This window comes from Dendrobates tinctorius, unplaced genomic scaffold (assembly GCF_039654945.1).
Source record: "Dendrobates tinctorius isolate UK_male_01 unplaced genomic scaffold, ASM3965494v1 ptg000022l, whole genome shotgun sequence".
Taxonomy (NCBI): domain Eukaryota; kingdom Metazoa; phylum Chordata; class Amphibia; order Anura; family Dendrobatidae; genus Dendrobates; species Dendrobates tinctorius.
This window is the reverse complement of record NW_027361690.1, coordinates 94,778,030-94,804,620: the sequence shown is the minus strand read 5'-3', so window position 1 is coordinate 94,804,620 and position 26,591 is coordinate 94,778,030. Positions and strand designations below refer to the sequence as shown.

Below are 26,591 nucleotides of genomic sequence, written 5' to 3'. Positions count from 1 at the left end.
TGTCAAACAAACTTTACTACTGTCATGAAGTACAACGTCACGAGAAAACCATCTCAATCGCTGGGATACATTGAAGCGTTATTACCACATAAAGTGACACTGGTCAGAATAGCAAGATTTGGCCTGGTCATAGATGAAAACAGGCTTGTGGGAGGGGGCGTTATGGTGCCAGAGTAGTGGACTATTTTATGGCTTAGTATTTTAAATAACGCATCAGGAAGTTCCTTTTGCTACCTTTTTGGAAGGTTGGCATTGTTTAACCAACTCAACAGATGTCCACAATGAAGGGTATAAATGCACCACTGTGGAGATCTGCCAGCTGCTAGTCGGGTACATGCTCAGGAATATTAGTGCCTGAAGTACAAGAGTAGGAGCCTAGTACAGTAACTTATTGCAAAGTTATTTTCTTTGTTGCTTCATTAAGGGACACAGGTAACCACTGGGTGTATGCTGCTGTCGCAAGGAGGCTGACACGATGCAAAAAAAGAAAATGGCTCCTCAGCCGTATACCCCCACCGACAGGCACCTCAGTTTAAGCTTGGTGTCTGTAGGAGGCGGACCTGGATCTGATCCCAAATCAGCAGTTTTCCATTTCAGGTCACCTGTTGTGTTGAATTAATCTTTCCTTTGTTTTTCAGGTTCTTCATATTCAGGATAACGGGATAATTTCTCACCCTGTTATCCCACATTCATGCAACCGAGAGAGCAGTGTGATGTCATCCACATCGCCCACTCTCTTGCCCGCAAGGCAGAACCTAATCCCCTGTCACCCTTAGGGGTGCTTCAGGGTGATTCCCAGTGGCCAGTCCTTTGACTTTTCGCCACCTCTCCTCGGCGAGGGCTGAGAGGAAGACCAAGGTCACCAGCAGTGGCCTTCCCCCTTCTTGTAGAGGGGTTGACGCCATCTTCGGCACCGTCTGGAGACGGTGCGGGAAGGAGGATTTACTATTCCAGTGACCCCCATCCACCTGGGGGTCCTGATGACCTCCTCATCTGCAAAGGACCCCGGGGCTCTCTTTGCCGCTATGATTCCCGTCCCCGTAGCGCAACAGGTCCAAGCCGCGGGGCGGCTTTAATTCTGTAAGGCCCTGCTTAGTGGCGGCCATAGCTTCACTGTTAAAGGGCAGGACAGATTTTATCCCTATAGCCCTGCATTGCAGTGGCCATTTTACCCTGGCCAACCTCTCACTCAGTGGCCCACTCTCCCCCCCCCCCCCCTCCTTCCTGGCCACGCCTCCTTCCAGCTTCCTCTGGTCACTCACCACTACGATTTTGAATCGCGTGCCCTTTTTAGCCTATAGAAGGGGTATGGTAGCGCTTGTTGTTCATGTTGGGGACACTCGCTGGGCACACTCGCTGGGCAGCCGATTTAACCCCTTCATGACCCAGCCTATTTTGACCTTAATGACCTGGCCATTTTTTGCAATTCTGACCAATGTCCCTTTATGAGGTAATAACTCAGGAACGCTTCAACGCATCCTAGCGATTCCGAGATTGTTTTTTCGTGACATATTGGGCTTCATGATAGTGGTATATTTAGGTCAATAATTTTTGCGTTTATTTGTGAAAAAAATGGAAATTTGGCAAAAATTTTGAAAATTTTGAATTTTTATTCTGTTAAACCAGAGAGTTATGTGACACAAAATAGTTAATAAATAACATTTCCCACATGTCTACTTTACATCAGCACAATTTTGGAAACAACATTTTTTTCGTTAGGAAGTTATAAGGGTTAAAAGTTGACCAGCAATTTCTCATTTTTACAACAAAATTTACAAAACCATTTTTTTTAGGGACCACCTCACATTTGAAGTCACTTTGAGGGGTCTATATGGCAGAAAATACCCAAAAGTGTCACCATTCTAAAAACTGCACCCCTCAAGCTACTCAAAACTATATTCAAGAAGATTATTAACCCTTCAGGTGCTTCACAGGAACTAAAGCAACATGAAATGAAAAAATGGACATTTTAATTTTTCCAACCAAAATTTTATTTTAGCATCAGTTTTTTCATTTTCACATGGGTAACAGGATAAAATGTATCCTAAAATTTGTTGGGCAATTTCTCCTGAGTACACTGATACCTCATATGTGGTCATAAACCACTGTTTGGGCGCATGGCAGGGCTCAGAAGGCAAGGAGCGCCATTTTACTTTTTGAATGTAAAATATGCTTGAATGTTTAGCGGTTGCCATGTCTTGTTTTAAGAGTACCTGTGTGCCTAAACATTGGAGCTCCCCCACAAGTGAGCCCATTTTGGAAACTAGACCCTCCAAAGAACTTATCTAGATGCATAGTATGCACTTTGAACCCCCAGGTGCTTCACAAATTGATCTGTAAAAAAAAAGTACTTTTTTTTTCACAAAAATTTTATTTGGCCTCAGTTTTTTCATTTTCACATGGGCAACAGGATAAAATGGATCCTAAAATTTGTTGGGCAATTTCTCCTGAGTACATCAATATCTCATATGTGGTCATAAACCACTGTTTGGGCGCACCGCAAGGCCCGGAAGGGAAGGAGCGCCATGTGACTTTTTGATTGGAAAATTAGCTCCAATCGTTAGCGGACACCATGTCGCATTTGGAGAGCCCCTGTGTGCCTAAACATTGGAGCTCCCACACAAGTGACCCCATTTTGGAAACTAGACCCCCGAAGGAACTTATCTAGATGTGTGGTGAGCACTTTGAACCCCCAAGTGCTTCACAGAAGTTTATAACGCAGAGCAGTGAAAATAAAAAAATAATTTTTTTTCCTCAAAAATGATTTTTTAGCCCGCTATTTTTTATTTTCCCAAGGGTAACAGGATAAATTGGACCCCAAAAGTTGTTGTCCAGTTTGTCCTGAGTACACTGGTACCCCATATGTGGGGGAAAACCACTGTTTGAGCGCACAGCATGACTCGGAAGAGAAGGAGCGTCATTTGACTTTTTGAATGGAAAATTAGCTCCAATCGTTAGCGGACACCATGTTGTGTTTGCAGAGCCCCTGTGTGCGTAAACTTTGGAGCTCCCCCACAAATGACCCCATTTTGGAAACTAGACCCCCTAAGGAACTTATCTAGATGCATAGTGAGCACTTTGAACCCCCAGGTGCTACACAGAAGTTTATAACGCAGAGCCGTTAAAATAAAAATTTTTTTCCCTCAAAAAATAAATTTTTAGCCTGTTATATTTTTTATTTTCACAAAGGTAACAGGATAAATTGGACCCCAAAAGTTGTTGTCCAGCTTGTCCTGAGTACGCTGGTACCACATATGTGGGGGGGACCACTGTTTGGGCACACGTTGGGGCTCAGAAGGGAAGTAGTGACGTTTTGAAATGCCGACTTGATGGAATGGTCTGTGGGCGTCATGTTATGTTTGCAGAGCCCCTGATGTACCTAAACAGTGGAAACCCCCCACAAATGACCCCATTTTGGAAACTAGATCACCCAAGAAACTAATATAGATGTGTGGTGAGCACGTTGAACCCCCAAGTGCTTCACAGAAGTTTATAACGCAGAGCCGTGAAAATAAAAAAAATTTTTTTTCCTCAAAAAGTTACTTTTAGTCCACTATTTTTTATTTTCACAAGGGTAACAGGATAAATTGGACCCCAAAAGTTGTTGTCCAGTGGGTCCTGAGTACGCTGGTACCCCATATATGGGGGGGGGACCACTGTTCGGGGACACGTTGGGGCTCGGAATGGAAGTAGTGACGTTTTGAAATGCCGACTTGATGGAATGGTCTGTGGGCGTCATGTTACGTTTGCAGAGCCCCTGATGTACCTAAACAGTGGAAACCCCCCACAAGTGACCCCATTTTGGAAACTAGACCCCCCAAGGAACTTATCTAGATGTGTGGTGAGCACGTTGAACCCCCAAGTGCTTCACAGAAGTTTATAACTAAAGTTGTTGTGCAATTTTTCCTGAGTACCCTGATACCCCATAAGTGGGGGTACACCACTGTTTGGGCACACGTCGGGGCTCGAAATGGAGGGAGCACCGTTTGACTTTTTGAACGCAAAATTGGCTGGAATAAATGGTGGCTCCATGTCGCGTTTGGAGAGCCCCTGATGTGCCTAAACAGTGGAAACCCCTCAATTCTATCTCCAACCCTAACGCCAACACACCCCTAATCCCAACCCTAATCATAACCCTAACCACAACCCTAATCCCAACACACCCCTAACGAAATCCCAACTCTAACCCTAACCACAAGCCTAACCCTAACCCTTAGTCCAACCCTAACCCTTAGTCCAACCCTAACCCTTAGTCCAACCCTAACCCTTAGTCCAACCCTAACCCTTAGTCCAACCCTAACCCTTAGTCCAACCCTAACCCTTAGTCCAACCCTAACCCTTAGTCCAACCCTAACCCTTAGTCCAACCCTAACCCTTAGTCCAACCCTAACCCTTAGTCCAACCCTAACCCTTAGTCCAACCCTAACCCTTAGTCCAACCCTAACCCTTAGTCCAACCCTAACCCCGGACCTAACCCTAATGGGAAAAAAAAAAAAAAAAAAAAAATATTTTATTTGTCCCTACCTATGGGGGTGATAAAGGGGGCGGTGATTTACTTTTTATTTATTTTGATAACTATGAAAGTTTATCATAGTGATCAAAATAAATGAATGAATCTGCAGCGTTGCAGATTCGATTCGGCGCACTGCGCATGCGCCCGCCATCTTGCAAGATGGCGGCTCCCATGACGCTGGACGGCAGGACACCAGGACGGATAGCGGGAGATCGGAGGCACAAAGGAGGGTGAGGGGGTGATCAGAGGGTGAGAGGGGATGATCGGAGGGCTGGGGGGGCGGAGAGAAGGCGGGGGGGGGGGCAGATCATGACGGCGGCTGCCGATCGGTGCCGTCAGAAGGTGGCGGCAGCCGATCGGTGCCGTCAGTCGGTGTGGGGGGGGGTCGGGTCTCGGTGTCCAGCCATGTCCGATGCTATTTCAGCATCGGCCATGGCTGGATTGTAATATTTCACCAATTTTCATTGATGAAATATTACAATCGCTCTGATTGGCAGTTTCACTTTTAACAGCCAATCAGAGCGATCGTAGGCACGTGGGGGCTAAGCCACACCCCCAGGTGTTAACTCTGAAGGGTCCTTTGTGTGCGGGTCGGGTGACCTTTCAGTGACCCCGGTCACCCGACCCGCAGGGGGGCTATTTATAGCATGACGCCTACGTAGGCGTCATAGGTCGTTTGGGCACTGCTTTTCATGACGCCTACGTAGGCGTCATAGGTCGTGAAGGGGTTAACCAGGTCCGGCACGGGTTTTTCAACATACAGTCCAGGCTGTTTATTAATCAGCATAAACCATATACTGCAACAGGCTTATATCCAGCAACAGAAAGTTCATGATAGAGCTCTGCTCTCTGAGACCTGTGGTCACACAGGTTGTGCAATGTCCAGCAATCAGGCTCTATAGCCTCAGTTATTTCCCCCTGTCTGGGGTTACCTCTTAGTTGCTTCTCACTCTGGGCGTCCATTCCCTCCTGGGAACTGTCACACACATACAGGCGATAACACACAGGCCTCACCTGGTCAGCGGCCTCCGCACGTGCTCTTCAGGAAGGCAGCACTTCTTCCAGCATGTCGGCCGGGACCTTTCCACACGGACCAATCAGATCCAGGCACTCTCTCATAGAATCATAGAATCGTAGAGTTGGAAGGGACCTCCTGGGCCATCTGGTCCAACCCCCTGCTCAAAGCAGGATTCGCTAAATCATCCCAGTCAGATGTCTGTCCAGCCTCTGTTTGAAGACTTCCATTGAAGGAGAACTCACCACTTCTCGTGGCAGCCTGTTCCACTCATTGATCACTCTAACTGTCAAAAAGTTTTTTCTAATATCTAATCTGTGTCTCCTCCCATTCAGTTTCATCCCATTGCTTCTAGTCTTTCCTCGTGCAAATGAGAATAAAGTTGATCCTTCTAAAATGTGACAGCCCTTTAGATATTTGTAGACAGCTATTAAGTCTCCTCTCAGTCTTCTCTTTTGCAAACTAAACATTCCCAAATCCTGCAACCTTTCCTCATAAGACAGGGTTTGCAGACCGGTCACCATTCTGGTCGCTCTTTTCTGAACTTGCTCCAGTTTGTTGATGTCTTTTTTAAAATGTGGTGCCCAAAACTGGACACAATATTCCAGATGAGGTCTGACCAAAGAGGAGTAGAGGGAAATAATGACTTTACGTGATCTAGACTGTATGCTTCTGTTAATACATCCTAGAATTGCATTTGCCTTTTTTGCTGCTGCATCACACTGTTGACTCATATTCAGTCTGTGATCTATTAGTATACCCAAGTCTTTTTCACATGTGCTGTCACTTAGCCCTATTCCTCCCATTCTATATCTGCTTTTTTCATTTTTATTGCCCAGATGTAGTACTTTGCATTTCTCCCTGTTAAAAACCATTCTGTTAGTTGCTGCCCACTTCTCCAGTTTATTTAAATCTTTTTGAATCCTCTCTCTCTCTCTCTTCTCTAGTATTAGCTATCCCTCCTAGCTTTGTGTCATCAGCAAATTTAATCAGTTTACCCTCAATTCCTTCATCTAAATCGTTGATAAAGATGTTGAACAATACAGGGCCCAGGACAGAGCCCTGTGGTACCCCACTTGAGACATTCTTCCAACTGGATGTGCAGCCATTTACGACCACTCTTTGGGTCCGATCACTAAGCCAGTTATGAATCCACCTAACAGTTGCCTTGTCCATTCCATACTTAGTCATTTTTTCAATAAGGATTGTATGAGAGACTTTGTCAAATGCTTTGCTGAAGTCAAGATATACTATATCTACAGCATTTCCTTGATCCACCCAATCAGTGATACCATCATAGAAGGAAATTAAGTTAGTCTGACATGACTTATTAGTTACAAACCCATGCTGACTCTGTTTAATCACTTCATTCTTATCCAGGTATTGACATACATGTTGTTTAATAATTTGTTCAAAGATCTTTCCTGGTATAGAAGTCAGACTCACCGGCCTATAGTTGCCTGGGTCCACCTTCTTCCCCTTTTTGAAGATAGGAACAACATTTGCTCTTCTCCAGTCTTCTGGCACTTCTCCTGTTCTCCAAGAATTTTCAAAGATTATGGAGAGGGGTTCAAAAATTTCTTCTGCTATCTCCTTCAGTACTCTTGGGTGTAATTCATCTGGACCTGGAGACTTGAATTCATTTAGGTTAGCTAAGTGTTTCCTCACTATCTTTCTGTTTATAGATATCCTGGATTCTTCTATTCCCTTAATAGGACAGTGAATAACAGTTGATGTTACATTTCCTTTCTGAGAGAAAACAGATGCAAAATAGGAATTTAAAAGTTCAGCCTTCTCAACATCCTGTCTTACCATTTCATCATTTTCATCCTGTAAAAATCCTATGGCATCTTTGACTTTTCTTTTACTTTTGACATATCCCCAAAATCCTTTAATATTGCTTTTGACATCTCTTGCAAGCCTCAATTCATTTTCAGCTTTATATAATCTGATTTGTGCCCTGCAGGTTCTGCAGACAGCATTATATTCTTCTTTAGATATGCCTCCCTCTTTCCATTTTATAAACATTTTTTTTCTTCCTTTTTAGCATGTGCTTAAGTTCTGTGTTCATCCATCCTGGTTTCCTTAAATGCTTCCTATTCTTCCCTCTTTTTGGAATTGTTAACAGCTGTGCTTTGAGAATTTCATTTTTCAAAATTTCCCATCCTTCCTGGACATTTTTGCCTTTAAGGATATCCAGCCATTGGATCCCTCCAATTCTCTTTCTGAATCCCTTAAAATCTGCCTTTCTGAAATCTAACCTTGACGTCTGAGTCTTCACAGGTCTTCCGCCTCTAGTTATCCAAAATTCTAAAATAGCATGGTCGCTACCTCCTAGGGTCCCAGCCACTTTTACCTCATCAACCATTTCCTCCCTGTTTATAAGGATTAGATCCAAGGTAGCAATTCCCCTTGTTTTCTCTCCTACCTTTTGGAAGATAAAGTTGTCAGCAAGAGAGGATAAGAATTTCCTTGACCTGTTAGTTTTGCCTGAGAGAGATTCCCAACAAATGTCTGGATAGTTGAAATCTCCCATGACAACTATGTCATATTTTTTGGAGAACTTGGCCATTTGATGCATAAAGAGTTCATCCATATCTTCAGCTTGCACAGGCGGCCTGTAGTAAATGCCTACAATGGTGTCCTTTCCATTGTTCTGTCCTTGTATTCTTACCCAAACAGTTTCCACAGAACTCCCAGTCTCTGAAGCTTCAATCTCTGTGCAGATATACGCGTTTCTAACATACAATGCGACACCCCCTCCTCGTTTATCAAGTCTGTTTCTTGCAAATAAGTTGTATCCTTCTAGTCTTGTATTCCAATCATGTGTATTGTCCCACCAAGTTTCAGTGATTCCAATGACATCATATTTCTTTTCCTGTGTTAGTAGTTCCAATTCTCCTTGTTTGCTGCCCATGCTTTGTGCATTAGTATAGAAACATTTTAGTTTGTGATTGGTTTCTCTTTCTCCAATATTTTTATTAATTAGATTCTTTTGTCTTTGTTCTTCCTTTCCACTTCTAATAGCAGAGTTCTCAATAGCATTTGTCAGGTGTATGGCTTTTTCTGGTCTTTTGCTTCCCTTCCGATGTTGTTCTAGTTTAAAGCTCTCCTTACAAGTGTAGCAAGGCGACTTCCAAATACATGCTTTCCAGTCTTCGTAAGGTGCACCCCATCTCTAGCAAGTAGTCCATCGTATAAGTAGTTCACTCCGTGATCCAGAAATCCAAATCGTTGCTGACGGCACCATCGACGTAGCCAGTTGTTCACCTGATAACTCCCTGCTTACTAAAAGGGAACCTGTCATGTTCAGAAGCATGATTTACCTGCAGATATATAGGCAAGTAGCATTAATCATGAATACCTTATTGGAAGTTTAGTTATAGGGAGAAACTTTACGTATATCCTCACTGTAGCTGCTCGCTTCCAGTCATCAGGGAGGTGTAGGGAAGGTAGGAGTGTAAAGCCCCCGTCACACATAGCGATCTCGCTAGCGAGATTGCTGCTGAGTCACAAGCTTTGTGACACAACAGCGATCTCACCAGCGAGATCGCTGTGTGTGTGTGACACTGACCAGTGACCTGGCCCTCCTGCTGGTTATTGCTGATCGTCCTGGAATAGCCAGGACATTTTTTTTTATCGCTTGTCTCCCGCTGGCCAGCACGCATCGCTGCGTGTGACAGGCGGGAGACCAGCGATCAGCGTGCTGGTAACTAAGGTAAACGCAGGGTTTCTAAGCACCGGGTGGTGCTTAGAAACCCGATGTATACCTTAGTTACCAGCGCGCTGATGCAGGGAGCTGGTAACCAAGGTACACTTCGTGTGACACACGCCCCTTAGAAACCCAATGTGTACCTTAGTTACCAGCTCCCTGCATCAGCGTGCTGGTAACTAACGTACACAGTGACGCTGCGTGCTTGGCGTCGCTGGTGCAACTGTCTGACAGCTCACCAGCGATCATGTAGCGACTCACCAGCGATCCTGACATGTTGATATTGTTGCCGGGATCGCTGGTGAGTCGCTGTGTGTGACGGGGCCAAAGTTCATTTTCTAAATGTAGCCGCTGCTCAAGTAAGGCATGCAGACATTTTAATGCTAATTGCATGCAGATTAACTCTATATATGCAGATAAATGGAGTTTCTGGATATAACCAGTTCTCTGAGACCTATGACTGTTATCCACTTTAAGGATACCTAAATATTTCATAAGATAATCTTAAAAACCATTCCCCATAATTGCTTTTGACCTGAATTATAAATATAGGACATAATGTTAGCTGTTACTTTTCCTTTGGTTTTTGCGCTCCTAACTTTTGGCTTAGAAATACTGAGCATGTGAAGGTGGCCTTATAGTCTGCAGCAGACCTATGATTTGTGCAGTCAATAATTAGATGATTGAAGCTGCAAAGATTAGAATTCAGTAAATCATGTGATTTTTGACAGAAATTGAATTTTAATTAAAATCATTCTTTATACTCTGGTCTCTTTGGACCTGAGAGCACAATCCATTTATAATATAAAAGACATGAACTTTCCTCTCTGCTACCCTGTCACACAGCCACTGTCCGGTCCTCCAACAGCTGACATGTGCCTGCAATAGGCGCGAGTGGAACTGTTATCCGCCCACGCCTATTAAGTTAAACACCTCTGTCAAACGCTGACAGTGGCATTTAACAAGCGCTTCCGGCCGACGGGCTAGAAATACGCGCATCGTTGACCCCCCGTCAACGTGACTGGGGTTCAGCGATGTGTTGCCATCACAACCAGAGGTCTCCTGGAGACCTCTATGGTTGTTGACGGATTGCTATGAGCGCCACCCTGTGGTAGGCGCTCATAGCAATACTGTAATTCAGCTACATAGAGGTGATCTGTGCATCACCTCTATGTAGCAGAGCCAATCAAGTAGTGGATGCTTCTAGCCTCTCATGGAGACTATTGCAGCATGCCAAAAATAAGTGTTTAAACATATATAAGAAAATAAGTTCAAATCACCCCTCTTTCTCCCCAATGAAAATAAAACAATAAAAAAATTTCAAACCCACACACATTTGGCATCGCTGCGGTCAGAATCACCCGATCTAGCAATAAAAAAAGATTAACCTGATCGCTAAACGGTGTAGCGAGGGAAAAAAAAATCAAAATGACAGAATTACGTGTTTTTTTTTGGTCACCGCAACATTGCATTAACCCCTTAGCGACAGAGCCAGTTTGCAGCTTAATGGCCAGGCCAATTTTTACAATTCTGACCATTGTCCCTTTATGAGGTTATAACTCTGGAACGCTTTAATGGATCCCGCTGATTCTAAGATTTTTTTTCGTGACATATTGTACTTCATGTTAGTGCTAAAATTTCTTCGATAAGTCTTGTTTATTTATGAAAAAAACGGAAATATGGCGAATATTTTGCAATTTTAAAACTTTAAATTTTTATGCCCTCAAATCAGAGAGATGTCACACAAATTTCTTAATAAATAACATTTCCCACATGTCTACTTTACATCACCACAATTTTTTTTGTTAGGAAGTTATAAGGGTTAAAAGTTGACCAGCGATTTCTCATTTTTACAACAAAATTTACAAAACCATTTTTTTTAGGGACCACATATTTTAAAGTCATTTTGAGGGGTGTACATGACAGAAAATACCCAAAAGTGGCACCATTCTAAACACTAGACCCCTCAAGGTGCTCAAAACCACATTCAAGAAGTTTATTAACCCTTTAAGTGCTTCACAGGAACTAAAGCAATGTGGAAGGAAAAAATTAACATTTAACTTTTTTTGCAAAAAATTTACTTCAGAACCAATTTTTTTTTTATTTTCACAAGTGTCAAAAGAGAAAATCAACCACACAATTTGTACAATTTCTCCTGAATACGCTGATACCCTATATGTGGGGGGTAAACCACTTTTTCAGCACACGGCAGAGCTCGCAAGGGATGGAGCGCAGTTTGACTTTTTCAATGCAGAATTGGCTGGAATTGAGATCGGATGCCATGTTGCGTTCGGAGAGCCCTTAATGTGCCTAAACAGTGGAAATCTCCAACAAGTGACCCCATTTTGGAAAGTAGACCCATTAAGGAACTTATCTAGATGTGTGGTGAGCACTTTGAACCTTCAAGTGATTCACAAAAGTTTATAAACGCAGAGCCGTGAAAATAAAGTCTTTTTTTATTTCCACAAAAGTGATTTTTTTAGACCCCCAAAGTTGGCAAATGGTGGAAACCCCTCAATTCTTGCTCCAACCCTAACCCCAACACACCCCTAACCCTAATCCCAACCCTAATCCCTAATCCTAATTCTAACCCTAATTCTAGTTCACCCCAACCCTAGCCGCCTATATAAGGGAGTGATAAACTGGGGGGGTTATGTACTATTTTTTTTTTATTTTGATCACTATGATCGTTTATCATAGTGATCAAAATAATGAATGGAATCTGCCAGCCGGAGCCGGCAGATTCCCGGCGGGCGCACTGCGCATGTGCCCGCCATTTTCAAGATGGCGGCGCCCATCGGAGGATGCCGGCGGGACGTGGGACCACCGGGAGGGGACGGAGGGCCACGGAGAGGTACCGGGGGGGGATCGGGGACCCTATTTCTCTCTCCTCTGATGTGCGATCACATCAGAGGAGAGAGAAATTAAATGTAAAATCGCGGCTTTTTTTTTTTTTTTTTTTTTTTTTTTTTGCTGTCGCCGTTATAGGGTTAATAACGGCGATCGCAAAAGCGGGGGTCGGTAAAAACCGACCGATTCATGTTCTCTGGGGTCTCGGCTACTCCTGGCAGCCGAGACCCTGGAGAAAATCTGACACTGGGGGGCGCTATTCACTTAAATCACAGCGCAGTGAATTAACGGCGTTGTGGTTTTAGTACCCTTAATTACCGCCGTTAAAAGGCGTATCGGTGGTCGTTAAGGGGTTAAATGCAATAACGGGCAATCAAGAACGTATCTGCACAAATGTGGTATCGTTAACGTCAGCTTGTTGCGCAAAAAATAAGCCCTCACCCAACCCAAGATGACGAAGAATAGAGACTCTATGGGTCTCGGGAAAATGACGCAAATCTTTTTTTTTTTTTTGTGTAAACTTTGGAATTTTTTTCACCACTTAAATAAAAAAGAACCTGGACATGTTTGGTGTCTATGAACTCGTAATGACCTGGAGAATCATAATGGCAGGTCAGTTTTGGCAAAAAAAAGCCAAACAAAAAACAAGTGTGGGATTGAATTTTTTTTTTTTTTTTTTTTTTTTTTTTTTTTTTTTAAATTTCACCACTTGGCATTTTTTCCCCATTTTCTGTTATACAACATGGTAAAACCAATGGTGCCGTTCAAAAGTACAACTAGTCCCGCAAAAATAAGCTCTCACATGGCCATATTGATGGAAGAATAAAGTTATGACTCTGGGAAGAAGGGGAGCCAAAAACGCGAAACCGGAAAAAGCGCCGGTCATTAAGGGGTTAAATATGTCGGTGCTTCCAGTGTACTAGGCCTCTGATCTCACTGCGCCGTGCCGTCGTAGCTCATATCGTGAATTGCCAATGCACTGCCTTGCACTCGGGCAATGTGCGCTACATGACACTGTGACATCAGAGGCCTAGTCGATGCCAGACATCTCAGCCTACATTTAGGCAGTCTGTAGACGATGCACCTTATGGTGGAAAGGTGAAATGAGACGTGTTAGGACCCTGCTGTGAGACAGACAATCGGCGTTGTGTGTTTTTTTTTTTTTTTTTTTTTTTTTTTTATACCTGTTAATGGCCTTCATGACATGCTCCTGCTTTTTCTGAATGTGCACAGAGCAAGTTATAAAATACCTCTTTAAGGCTCATTTACAAATCATTTTTTTCACATACAAGTACTGTGTTTTATTGTGTGAATGTCCCCCCTTCAGCACTCATGACTGTGAGTACTTTGCAAACAGTGGTATGGGCAAATTCGTGGGGAACCTGTCCAGTATTGATAAGAGTATTAAATGAAACCTGATAATGAAAGTCCATGGGTTTGTAAATAAATTAGACAGTACTTGGATGTCGCCTATGTGTTCTGTTTTTCACTGGCTGATGACAAAAGGTGGAGAAACTTTTTCTTTAAAAAAAAAAAAAAAGTTGAGATCACTGATTACTTGTACTTAACAATTCTGACCTCTGAATGAGGCCATTTTCTGGAGATTACAGTATGATCTTTTGTAAATTGCAAGAATTCAACTTCTCTCCTCTAATACATGTGAATCCAGCCTTGGCTGCCTGTTTATGGCTATTATGGCATATGGATGTTATTTACTGCGTATTGCTTAATTTACCATCAGGACTTGCCAAATTTAGAAAAGATATGTTATAAATGGTGGTTTTTAAGCAAAGGCAAAAAGTGGATCCAAAAAAAGGATGAAATTTAGAAATGAATAACTGATACTTGGCGTTGTTGGGTTTTTTTTGTTTTTTTTGTTTAATCCATCTACAGTTGGCTCAAACTATTAAAAATTGCATGTGAGTTTTGCCTTTGAGAATTTATCCATGGAGAAAGCTCCATAGACTGGTATTTGCAAAGCTTCTAACAACCCAGCCTTGAAATGTTTCGTTTTTTTTTTTTCTAACATGTGACCCCTTCTGCAGGGATCAGTATGTAGAGGGGAAGATGAGAGCAGCCGCTCCAGGAAAGAAGACTGCTGCACTTCAACAGAAGAATGTAGAACTGTAAGTGAATGTCGCAGTGTGTGTTTTTTTGTTTAAAGGGCCCCTTACACATAGCGATATTGCTAAAGCGTCACTGATTTTGACGCAGCAGCGATATCGCTAGTGATATCGCTACGTGATACTTACCTCCGACCCGGCTCCCCGCTGGCTATCGCTGATCGCGCGAGATTGGCCTGGTCCATTTCTCGTCGTTGGCTTCCTGCTGGCGCCGACGTGCGAGCCATGGACACAGGCGGAAGACTGTCACCCTCGCCGCGTCTGAAAGCTAAGAGCGGCTGCTGCATCGCTAGTGAGATCTGCCTGTTTGGCAGCTCACTAGCGACCATTTAGCGATGCACCAGCGATCCTGACCAGGTCATATCGTGGTAGGGTTGCTGGTGCATCGCTAAATGTAAAGGGGCCTTTAGACTTGAACTTTCTGTCCTTTCTAAAAATAAAGCTCCACATTAGAGTTGGGATTGCAATGACCGATAACATCCACACAGTGGATGACACAGAATCCACCAATCACTCCAGTGTGACAGATGATCTGGTCACCTCCCTAAAGGGAACCTGTCAGCAGGATTGTGCACAGTAACCTACAGTGTCAGGTTGGCACCGTTATACTGATTACAATGATACCTTGGTGGTTTAATATTTTTCAGTTTTTAGTTAATGATATGCTCGTGCTCTGGGGCCAGGGGGGGATGTTTGGGTCTGCATGTTGTGCTCTGCTGGCACCTGCCTGCAGAAGGGTTTTTTATTTTCTTCAGTATGTACAGATATTCATTATGCAAACTGAGGGGCAGGTCAGTGAGGGATCAGTGACCTGTCAGCAGACTGCATTATGAATAGCTGATCAGAGCACCACATGAAGACCTAACAAGCTGCCCCGGAGCTCCAGCATATCACTAACTGAAAACTCAAAGATTAAACAACAACCACAAGACAGATTTCATCAACCAAGGTATCATTGTAAATCAGTATCTGTAGGTTACTGTGCACAATCCTGCTGACAGGTTCCCTTTAACAATGACCTCTGCATACGCTCATTTGATTCTTGATACAAAAAATAGGATTGGGACTGGTCCATTGCGGCTTCATACGCTGTGATGGTTCCAGAAACAATAAGAAATTTAAGTCTTAACAAGCTCAATCTCCAGTGTGAAAATTGCATTTTATTTAAATAACTAGAATTTAATACACAGTGCGTTTTTTAAAATTTCTGTAACACAAGAACCAGATTTAAAGAATAGGTGTCTTTCTGCTGATGGCTTCCAATTAAAGGGGTATTCCCATCTCCAAGACCCTATCCCAATGTAGTGGGTGTAGTAATAATAGCAAATACCTCCAATTAGAAATATAATATAGTTCTTCTGATTTGCTGTGTCTTTCCTAATGTGCAGGCATTACAGTAGCCTAGATATCCATGGCAACTAGGTAACTGTCACTATAGAAGTGGTCATAACCATGGATACCTACAGGGCTGCCACTAGGGGCCCCCTTGAGACTCTGCCCAGGCTCTACCACAGACATCAGCTGTCTGCCTCCGATTGGCTGGCGGCTGTTAACTATTGACGTGTGGGTCCGGGCCCGCACGTCAATAGAGTTGAACTGCCGCTAGGGCCCAGTGAGCAGATGAGTCGGGGCCCGATGCGGGCCCCCACTGGGCCCCATACGCCACTCAGGGCAGTAATGCCCTGATGGTGGCCCTGGATACCTAAGCTGCTGCAATGTTGTGAACATGAGGAAAGAGACGTAGCGAATCAGAAGAAAGCTACTAAATATCTGGAGGTATTTTCGAATATTACTGGTATTACACCTACTACGTATTGGAAGGTTGGAAGTTTATTTCCATTGACACTATTCAGAGTGCTACTGTGCCTTTCTGTACATACTACATATTCAGATAGGATTTTGGAGATGGGAATATGCCTTTTAATGGTTATCTGTGGATTTGCTTTCAAACATGTCATGTGCGTCTAATTCTAACTTTGGTTGTGTCTTCTAGGAAAACAAAAAAGAACAAACAAAAGGGTAATTTCTATGTTTCTTTTATTTACACTGTAGTTTGTGCCCTGTCCCCCCTCACTGTCACCTTGGCTCATATACGATGTGGTTTTTCTCTAGCCCCTGGAAGTGGAGAGGGTAGCAGTACCAGTGATGCACCTCAACCACCGCGAAAGAAACGGGCGCGAGTCGATCCCACAGTTGAAAGTGTAAGTGCTGGGCTCTCTCCTGTTTGCAAGTAAGGTTGGATTCACACTAAACATTTATTACCTAGCAGAAGAACTGAATCTGTCAGTTCATTTACCTACTGTTTTCAGCGAGTGGCAGAAATGGTCAATTCAGCTCCGTTCAGCCTCATTTTGTCTTCTCTGGAAAAAATGGGGCAGCTTGCAGGTCTTTAGTTTACATGAAAAAAAAGAGTAAACTCTGGCAAATGGATTTATTCACTTCCTAGCTGACATCTCATTTTTTTTATTTTTTTTTTGCATTTTCACTTCTTTTCTATCTACCCCATTGACAAAAAACAATCTAGCCACATAAAAGCTTGTTTCGTGGCTTTTTTTTTATTTTTTTTTATTTTTTTTTTTTTTTTGTAGGAGAGATTTTAGTATTGACTGACACCACCAATTTAACCAACAATTCGCTGGAAATCCATTAAACAAAAATTGTGTGGTGAAATTGCAAAAAAAAAAAAAACCCCTCCACTTTGCAATTTTTCGGTGCTTTGTTCTTATGGTGGTTATTGTGCGGTAAGAATGAGTTAATAGTCTGCTTCTAAATATCAGTGTGGTTATGGCAGCATTAAACTTTGTTTTTATCTCGGTGAGAATTTTTTGTGTACAAAAGTTTTCCCTTACCCAAAATGTTCAGGCTATAGGGGCTTTTAGCAAGTTCCTGGCTGCCATATTAACTGCATCAGTACCCCCAAAATTGGCATGGCAGCCCATGACTCCCCTCCTTGCCATAGACTGCCCCCTATAAATGCTGCATTCACACAATGACGGCTAAATTTCAGGAAGTTAACAGCCAGCGTCACTCATGGGGTCCTGACACTGGACATACTATTAAATCCAATGTTGGGAAGAGGTTTAATAGAAAGTTTTCTGTTTTTATTTCGGTTTGCCAGTGTGGTAGCCGTGTTTGTGTGTGTGGGGGGGGGGGGTTAATGGTACTAGTAATACTCCGCCTATGGTGGCGTAAACCTAATGTATATAAGATGCCGCTATCTACCCACAGGAAGAAACGTTTCTGAACAGAGTTGAAGTTAAAGTAAAGATTCCTGAAGAACTAAAACCATGGCTTGTTGATGACTGGGATCTCATAACGAGACAGAAGCAGGTAAGAGCCTTCATTCCCCTTTTCCTAAATGCAGACGATTTACCAATGTCTGGATTGGGGTAAGAGATGCAGCTGCTCACAGGCAGATGCACAGGGATCTGTCACATCTGACGTTCCTGGCAGACCCGTGAGGAAGGGGAATGACTCCTCAGAAATTGACCAGCAGGAAGGACAAATAATCATCTCCCCCCCCCCCCCCCCCTGACCTTTGCACAGGGCATGAACACACCACACTCCCAGAAAAATAAATTCACATCACAAAGCATAGGGGTTTTTTTTTTTTCACTATTTCATTTCATTTACATTATTTTTGTTTCTTTTCCACTACAGTGAATGTTAAGCTGCATGGTTTCATTCAGTACTACAGCTCGTCCCACCAACAACAAGCCTTCGCATTCCTGTGTCGGAGGAAAAATGGTTATGGCTAGAAAAAAATCACTCAGTTTTGCCTGAAGGATAGTTGGTGGTGTACCAGAGCAGGCTTGATCTGGGTCTTTGTTAAAAAGGGGGGAATAACCACTGGAAGTTCACTGGAAGGTGAAAGGAGCTTCTCGTTTTAGCAATGCACTTAAAGCCTCAAGCATGATAAATTGCCAGCATCAGTGGTTTCCATGTCTTCTCTTTTTTTTTTTTTTTTTTTTTTTCTTCTCTTAAATGTATAGATTGAATATATTCAATCTGTCAGCCTTTGCTTTAGAGTCCAGCTACTAACCACCTCCCACAAGGAGTGCAGCCATACCCTCTTTTGATGTGACAGCAGTGTGATGTGGTAACATGGCTACATGGACTTAAAGGGCTTTTCCCACAAAGTTAATTTGAAAGTTTTATTTTAATTGCTATATCTTGGAATAATTTCCTCCATTGGATGTGTGTAAATAAAATGTTCCTGTGCTGAGAAAATCTTATCAATGTGCCCCTGCTGTGTATTGTGTAATGGCTGTGTCTGACCGTACAGGGACATGGTCTGCTCATACCACAGCTCCTGGGCAGAGGGAAGCAAAAAAGTATACAGACTTTACAGCATGGGATTACAGATTATTTTTGTTAGGTAAAACATTTCCCTGCCTATTTAAAAAAAAAAAAAAAAAAAAAATTACCTCAAAGAGAATTATTTGCAATTCCATGCTGTAATGTCTGTATACTCCCTTTCTCCTACGCCTCATTGGGGGACACAGACAGTGGGGTGTTATGCTGCTTGCCACTAGGAGGACATTACGTAAACACAGAAAAAAGTTAGCTCCTCCCCTGCAGTATACACCCTCTTGCTGGCTGAGATTTCTCCAGTTCTTTGCTTAGTGTCTGCAGGAGGCACTTGGGTCTGGCTTCAGACCCCACCGTTTTTATTTTATTTTTGAATTTTCTGTTAATTTTTATTTATCTAATGGAGTGAAGGGGGTAACTGTTCCTTTCTACGGCCCACTCTTCCCCGAACCAACAGGCAAGCACGTGGAGTATACCTCCCCGTACACTTTCCTGCGACGACTGAGGCTGATTCTTCTGGCGATGGTTCCTTTACGGTCCCGGTACCCCTCACGGATACCAGGGCGAACGCACGGAGATGATTTGACCAGCACTTTTGGATGCCCTGAATCAGCCCCATAGCTCTCCGTCCCCCTGCCCATAGGGTGGATCGATTGAGCAATACCCCTGTAACAACCTCTCCGACTCTGCTACATCGCCCAGGAGCTTTTTTTACCTCAGGATTTGAGATGAGATGAAACCTGCAAGACTCCTAGACAGAGCGAGCACCGGATTGGAGGTATGGGGTCGGGTCCTGGTCCCTGGGAGAAGCGCTGACCAAGTCTCGGCGGCGGCATACTTGCGCCCCGGCGCTTGCCGCGGGCAGGCCCAAGAATTCAGTCCCCGGATTTTCGGCCTACTAGGCCGCAGTTTACATAGCGCCGCCCACTGTTGGCGCTGCCACCCACGTCTTTGGCGCCTCAAGAGGCGCCCTGCTAGTCTCGAATGGCCATGTCCTTAACCTCTTCTCTGCTCCGCTGGCTCTGACGGCTGCAGAGGTGTGCGCACGGATGGACACCTGGTGACGCTACAGGGCCACAGATATTCCTCCCAGGGACACAGCGTCAGGACCGCGGGTAAGCTGCATCTGCTCTCAGAGAAAAGCTTAACCCCTTCGCTGCACATTACCTGCAGCTGCAGCCCAGACGCTGCTTGTAACCCTTTCAAGGGCACTATGTCTCAGTCTAAGGAAGCAAAAAAGGGGGCAGAAAAGGGGGCTAATAAGCGCACTGCGTTCTTTACTGCTGGTACCTATTGCAAGACAGCCTTGCCCAGTACCCAGACTAATCTGCTATGCACGGATTGCAACCCGACCTGTGCTAAAACGCCATCCGCAGCAAGGTGCTCCCTGCGTTTAGTCCCCCTGAGTGGGCTGTGTCCTTGTCACGGTCTGTGGAGTCACTGACCAAGGCTATAGACTCCTCTGGGAATCCTCTTTTTAAGTCAGAGCGCGTCTTTTACCGCCCAAAGAGGGCTTTGGCGACGGCCGGGAACCGTCTGCCAGCAGGTGCCGTGCTCGTTCAAGGGATCCTCAAGTCTCTAGAAAGCGTCCCCTAGTCATGCTTGTGATTCAGCATCTGCGAGTTCTGTCTCTCGCTCTCCCTCTCCTAATGTTCGCAGAGAACATGTCTCTGAATTTGAGTCTGACATGTCAGTCCCTCAGAATTCCCCAAATGTCCATGAATCGCTTGATTCTCTGACAGTCAGTCAACAAGTTTCTGACGTTGGACGAGGAGAATATTCCTGCTCTGGAACACGTTATCTCCTTTAAGACTAAACGTGTGCGCAGGGTATTTGCCAGACATCCGGAGTTGAAGGACATTATCTAGAAACGTAGGAACCGACCACATAAGCGGTTCACAGGGCAAAAGCCTATCGAGGCTAAATACCCCTTTACTCCAGATCTAATGAAGGATTGGTTACAGTCCCCCTCGGTGGATCCTCCTATATTGTCTTGCTCGTAATACGCTTCGATCCGTTTTTTAGGGCTCTTCACTCAAAAACCCCCTTGATCGTTAAATTGGCTACCTCGCCTGTTCAGTTTTTGGAGCTTCAGGAGCGGCTCTTTTCCCTTTCGCGGCGACTTGAGTGGCTAAGGCAATGGCCACTTGGGCAGAAGTCTTTTTTTACTGCTTTCCAAGGTAGCAATCCTCCGAAGACAACCAGTGTCGCCAAGCAGATAATTCACGCAGGGGATTTTCCAGTAGATGCTTCTTTAGATGCCGCTAATTGTGCTAAGGCAACCGCTAATGCAGTCTCCATCAGAAGAGCCCTATAGCTACACGACTGGCGGGCAGATTCCACCTCCAGAGACTTCTCTGCTATATCAAACTGGTCGCCTGTTTGGACAAGAAACTAGACCAGCTAATTTCTGACACTTCCAGGGGGAACAGTAGTTTTCTCTTTCCTCCATGACGGCACCACGGAGAGAGAGAGGGATCCGCCCTCAGGGACAGGAAACCTACAGATGAAAAAGGCGGTACCTCTCTCCCACACCAGTTGGTTTCCTGTCCCTGACGGGGAACCTACAGCACGTACCTGCAGTCGACGTGGGATGCCGGGGACCGAGCCAGTCCGGTGATAGGCAGCGGGGCTCCCTGCCTCGGCTGGGTCGAGGCCATACGCAGGCTCCCCCCGTAGCACCACCACCGAGGTCGACGGGCCTTGAGGATGAGTGGGGGAGAGGCAGTGAAGATCTGTGGACGAAGCCTGCTGATCCCAGAAGGAGGGGAAAAAAAAAGGGGGGGTTGCTGTCTCCTTTAAAAGAGTGATGGCGGTCACTCAAGGAGAGCCCTCCTGCCGAGTGCCAGACCCAGAGCAGCCTGCGGAGGATGGCGGCGGCCACCGGGACCGCAAAAGGTACAGGGGTCGGGGCAGAACCTGGAAGTGGCCCGGAGGGGGTGGTGGCGGTAACCAGGAGCCGCAAGGTATATGCCTGCAGGGCTTGCAGCGATGGGGGGCGTCGGCGGTCACCGCGGGCTGCTGAACGCCGGTACCAGACGCGCGAGCAGCAGCTTTCTTAATGAGTCGCAATGCACTGCTGGGAGATCCCGCAGTGTGCGGGCGTCACTTCCGGCGAGGGCTCACAGCGGGGAGGAGGTGCCAAATTCTAAAAAAAAAAATATATATACTAAAGACCCACTAAAAGAGGAGAGGCGGTCACTGAGTGGAAAGCCTCAGAAGGAGACGCGGCAGCGATCCCCGAAGCAGGGGCGGCAGCCACGAGAACGCCAGCGCGACTCCTCTCGGCAGCAGCGGTCATACAGGATCGCGGCGCAGCCAAAGCTCCACCATGGCAGCACAGCCAGAAGTGGATTCAGTGGTGGAAATAATCCCTACGCCCGAGACGGTACCTCTCGTTCCCCAAGGGGGTGAGTGATCTCCGTGAAAGCCGCTTGCTAATGTGTCATTATTAATTTTTTTTTTTTCTTCTCAGGGGCGCAAATGTACAGCAAAATCCAAGCACCATGGTATGTGCTATATGCACGGAGGAGCTGGCCCCTACATGGCAGAAAAAGCTCTGCGCAGCGTGCATAGAGCAGACTATACAGGAGGAATCTCCGAGGTTTGCTTCAGACCTCAAAACATTGATAAGGACCCAGGTAGAGGACGCCCTCAAGGGCGTTAGAACCACTAAGAAAAAACGTGGATCCCAGGCATAGATCTCCAGAGTCCAGCGTTAGTGAATCAGGGAGTGAATCATCTAACTCGAGTTATTCATCATCCTCCCAGTCATCATCATCATCCTCAGAAGAGGGACGCAGCTGCTTCCCTATTGAGGAGATGGACGCACTGGTAAGCCGTAAGGACAACTATGGGGCTGGTAGATGAACGCCCTAAAAAAAACAGCGGAAGGGTTAATGTTCAGTGGACTGGAACAAAAAAAAAGGAGAGTTTTCCCGGTGAATGGAAAAAATCCACTCGAGAATGGAAAAAAACAGACAAAGCCCTCCTAACACCAAAGAGGAAATACCCCTTTGATGATCCGGCCTGCTCCCTATGGAGTAAAGCACCTAAACTGGATGTGGCGGTTGCAAAGGCTTCTAAAAAATTTGCACTGCCATTCGAAGATATGGGTAGCCTAAAGGACCCAATGGATAAAAAGGCAGAAAACTTTTTGAAAAACGCTTGGGAAGCGGCAGGAGAGGGACTAAAGCCAGCCATAGCAGCCACATGCACGGCACGTGCCTTAATGGTTTGGTTAGACCACCTAGATTCCCAAATAAAAGAAAAAGTCCCAAGGGAAACAATACTAAGGTCAGTTTCCGTAATGAAGGGAGCAGCAGCTTTCCTGGCAGATGCGTCAGTAGACTCAACTAGGTTGGCGGCCAGAGCAGCCTCCTTCTCAAATGCCGCGAGACGCGCCTTATGGCTAAAATGCTGGCCGGGGGATCTGCATACTAAAACCAAATTGTGTGCAATCCCATGTGAGGGAGAGTTCTTATTTGGCCCAACGTTAGACGACATCTTCGAGAAAGCGGGGGACAAGAAAAAATCCTTTCCCGGTTTTTCTAATCAGGCATACAAATGGCCTTTTCGGAACAGGAGATTTATGCGGCGAAGACCCCCAAAAGGGAACAGAGAAGGTTGGGAGGATAAAAGAAATAAGAACAAAGGCTTTATGTTCAACAAGCCCCCCAATAACAAAAAGCCACAATGAAGGTGCTCCCCGGGTCGGGGGAAGATTGTCCTACTTCTTACGGGCCTGGGAAAAAATATCCACGAGCCCGTGGATTCTGAACATAATAAAAGGACAGACTAAAAATTCAATACCCTCCCCAACCATTTCTTTGTGATAACGCCCCAAAGGACATCACACGAGCAGCTGGCTCTGCAACAAGAGGTCGCGAACCTAAGGGAAAAGTGGGTACTACAAGAAGTCCCCTACCAGGACAGGGGCAAAGCCTTCTACTCCCCTCTCTTTCTCTGCAGAAAGCCAGACGGAACATACAGGGCCATAATAAATCTAAAGAGACTGAACAAGTTCCTGGAAATTCAACGTTTCAAGATGGAAACAATAAATCTTGTGTAAAATTGCTTCCCCCATCATGCTTCATGGCTGTATTAGACGTGAGAGACGCATACTACCATGTACCTATTCACAGAGACCACAGGAAATACCTCAGGGTGGCGGTGACAATCCAGGGGGAGATAAAACATTATCAGTTCAGAGCTCTCCCCTTCGGGCTAGCTATTGCCCCAAGAGTATTTACAAAGATAATGTCGGAAGTAATGGCCCACATAAGAGAGCGAAACATCCTGATAGTCCCATACCTGGACGATCTCTTAGTAGTAGGCGTCACCTTTCACCACTGCAAACAGTTTGACATGGTCATGGGATCTCTAGTGAATCTAGGATGGATGCTAAATTTGCCCAAATCCAGACTCGTACCAAGTCAGGTACAGGAATACTTGGGAATAATACTGGACTCAACCGAACAAAAATGTTATCTTTCACAGGCGAAGACTCAAAAGATGACACAGATGGTGTCACAAGTGATTGCCTTTCTCAGGGTAGTTACTGGGGAAGCTTTGTCTGTTGGGGTCAATGACAGCCTGCATACCAGCAGTACAGTGGGCACAAAGCCACACGCGAGTCTTGCAGTGGGAAATATTAGACGCAGACGTTTCCCTACACGGGACTTTAGACAAGCGGTTAAACATCTCACCAAACAGAATACACTCCTTAGCGTGGTGGACAGACCCAGCCAATCTAACCAAGGGGGTCCCTAGGGCGTTACCAACAACAAAAATCCTAACTACAGATGCAAGCCCCTGGTGGTGGGGTGCACATCTAGACAGCCAGGTAGCGCAAGGGCCCTGGGCTCCAAAAAGAGTCAGTTTTCTCAAACATGAAGGAGCTGCTGGCAGTGAAACTAGCTTCGTTCATTTTCTAGACTCACTTCGCTCCCAACAGACGAGGGTCTTCTCAGACAACCGGGTAGTGGTAGCATATCTAAACCACCAGGGGGGCACCAGGTCTCGAGCACTGATGGAAGTAACAAAGTCCATCTTTCACCTAGCGGAACACAATCTGGAATCCCTGACAGCCCTCCACATAAAAGGGTCGGAAAACCGAACAGCAGGCTTCTTGAGCAGAACACACCTAAAGCAGAGGGAGTGGGAACTAAGTCAGTCAGTCTTCAACCAGATTGTGAACCTCTGGAGCCGACCAGAGAGACTTATTTGCAAACAGTCAGAACCGGAAATTGGAAGCCTTCTGCTCAATAGATCCCCGGGGGGGGCCCAGTAGCTCTAGATGCCTTCACGATTCCCTGGGATTATCATCTGGCTTACGCTTTCCCTCCAATATCTCTTATTCCCTTAGTACTGAGGAAAATATGGGGGGACAAAGCGATGGTAGTAGTAATAGCACCCTTCTGGCCCCGGAGAATATGGTTCCCCTGGCTGAGAAGAATGTCCGTAACAGACCCCTGGGTTCTGCCAGAATCTCCAGACCTGCTATCCCAGGGACCAGTGTATCACCCACACATAAAAAACCTACACATGACAGCTTGGCTTTTGAGTGGGAACTCCTAAGCAATAGGGGCTTCTCATCAAACTTGGTAACCACGTTACTGCAAAGTAGAAAACCAGTAACCACTATGGCATATGGGAAAGTATGGAAAAAAAATCATATCAATATCAGATTCTGACCCAAACGGGGGAGATCCCAATAGGGAAAATTCTGGAATTCCTACAGAAGGGGTTGGAAGAGGGACTAGCTAAAAGCACCCTGAAAGTACAGGTGGCGGCCTTAGGGGCTTTGTATAATCGTGACTTAGCCGGGAATTGGTGGGTTAGGAGGTTCATGAGGGCCGCAAGTAGATCTAGGCCGATCCCCCTACGAACCCCCCCCCCCCCCCCTTGGGATCTAAACCTAGTATTGAACGCACTAACCAGATCTCCCTTTGAACCCCTGGCGGAGACTCCCTTAAAAATATCTCTTAAGACCTGCCTCCTCGTAGCCTTAACTTCCGCCCGCCGCATTAGTGATATACAAGCTTTGTCTGCCTACTCACCCTTCACGCAAGTTCTGGATGATAGGGTAGTTCCTAGAAGCGACCCAGCATATCTCCCCAAGGTATCCTCAGTTTCATAGGACCCAGGAAATCTCCCTACCCTCCTTCTGTCCCAATCCCAAAAACAAAACAGAGGAGGTATGGCACACTTTAGATGTAAAAAGATGCCTGGTCCAGTATTTAACAACCACAAGGGAGCTTGGGAAGGATAGGGCTCTGTTTGTCTGTCTGCTTTCAGGGTCCTCAAAAGGGTCAAAAAGCATCAAAGGCCACACTGGCGAGGTGGATAAGAGGGGCCATCACCCTATCCTACTCCTCCTGTGGGGCGGCCATCCCAAAGGACGTAAGGGCCTATTCAACCAGGGCACTGGCATCATCTTGGGCGGAGAAAGCCGACGCTTCAATAGAACAGATATGTAGAGCTGCCACTTGGTCTTCCCCCTCTACATTTTTCAAACATTACCGTCTAGACTTGACCTCCTCTTCAGATCTCACCTTTGGGAAAAGGGTTCTGGAAGTGGTGGTCCCTCCCTAGATGTACAATCTTTGTAATTCTCTCCGTGGTGCCGTCATGGGGAAAAGAGAAAATCGTAGTTACTTACCGATAACTGTATTTCTCTGATCCCATGACGGCACCCGTACCATCCCCTCCCCTTCACACACAGGTGTGCACATTAGAGTGAGTTAGTTAGCTTTAGTACTTAGCCACACGGTGCCTCTATTAAGCTTAAGTTGAGTAATTTCATTAATTTTGGATTTTTTATATCCATTTGAGTTGCAGCTGAAAGTTCTGTGTAATGCTCTGTAAACCAACTGATGTGGGAGAGAGGTACCGCCTTTTTCATCTGTAGGTTTCCTGTCCCTGAGGGCGGATCCCTCTCTCTCCGTGGTGCCGTCATGGGATCAGAGAAATACCGTTATCGGTAAGTAACTACGATTTTCTTCCCCAACAAGGGGCTGCCTGGCCGTTTTCGGAATTATCAGCCGACTCGTTTTTTAACCTTTT

At 45.3% G+C, this 26,591-nt stretch overlaps 1 protein-coding gene across 5 annotated transcripts in view; it reads left to right on the top strand.

The window, feature by feature from the left end:
* The window catches only part of MORF4L1 (mortality factor 4 like 1), a 101,689-nt gene that overhangs the window by 19,995 nt on the left and 55,103 nt on the right, over positions 1–26,591 (top strand). For all 5 annotated transcript variants that reach the window (XM_073568976.1, XM_073568979.1, XM_073568977.1 and 2 more), the window contains 4 exons: positions 14,136–14,216; positions 16,207–16,232; positions 16,326–16,414; positions 17,442–17,543. In XM_073568976.1, the coding sequence (XP_073425077.1) occupies positions 14,136–14,216; positions 16,207–16,232; positions 16,326–16,414; positions 17,442–17,543 (298 nt within the window). The remainder of the gene's footprint in view (positions 1–14,135; positions 14,217–16,206; positions 16,233–16,325; positions 16,415–17,441; positions 17,544–26,591) is intronic.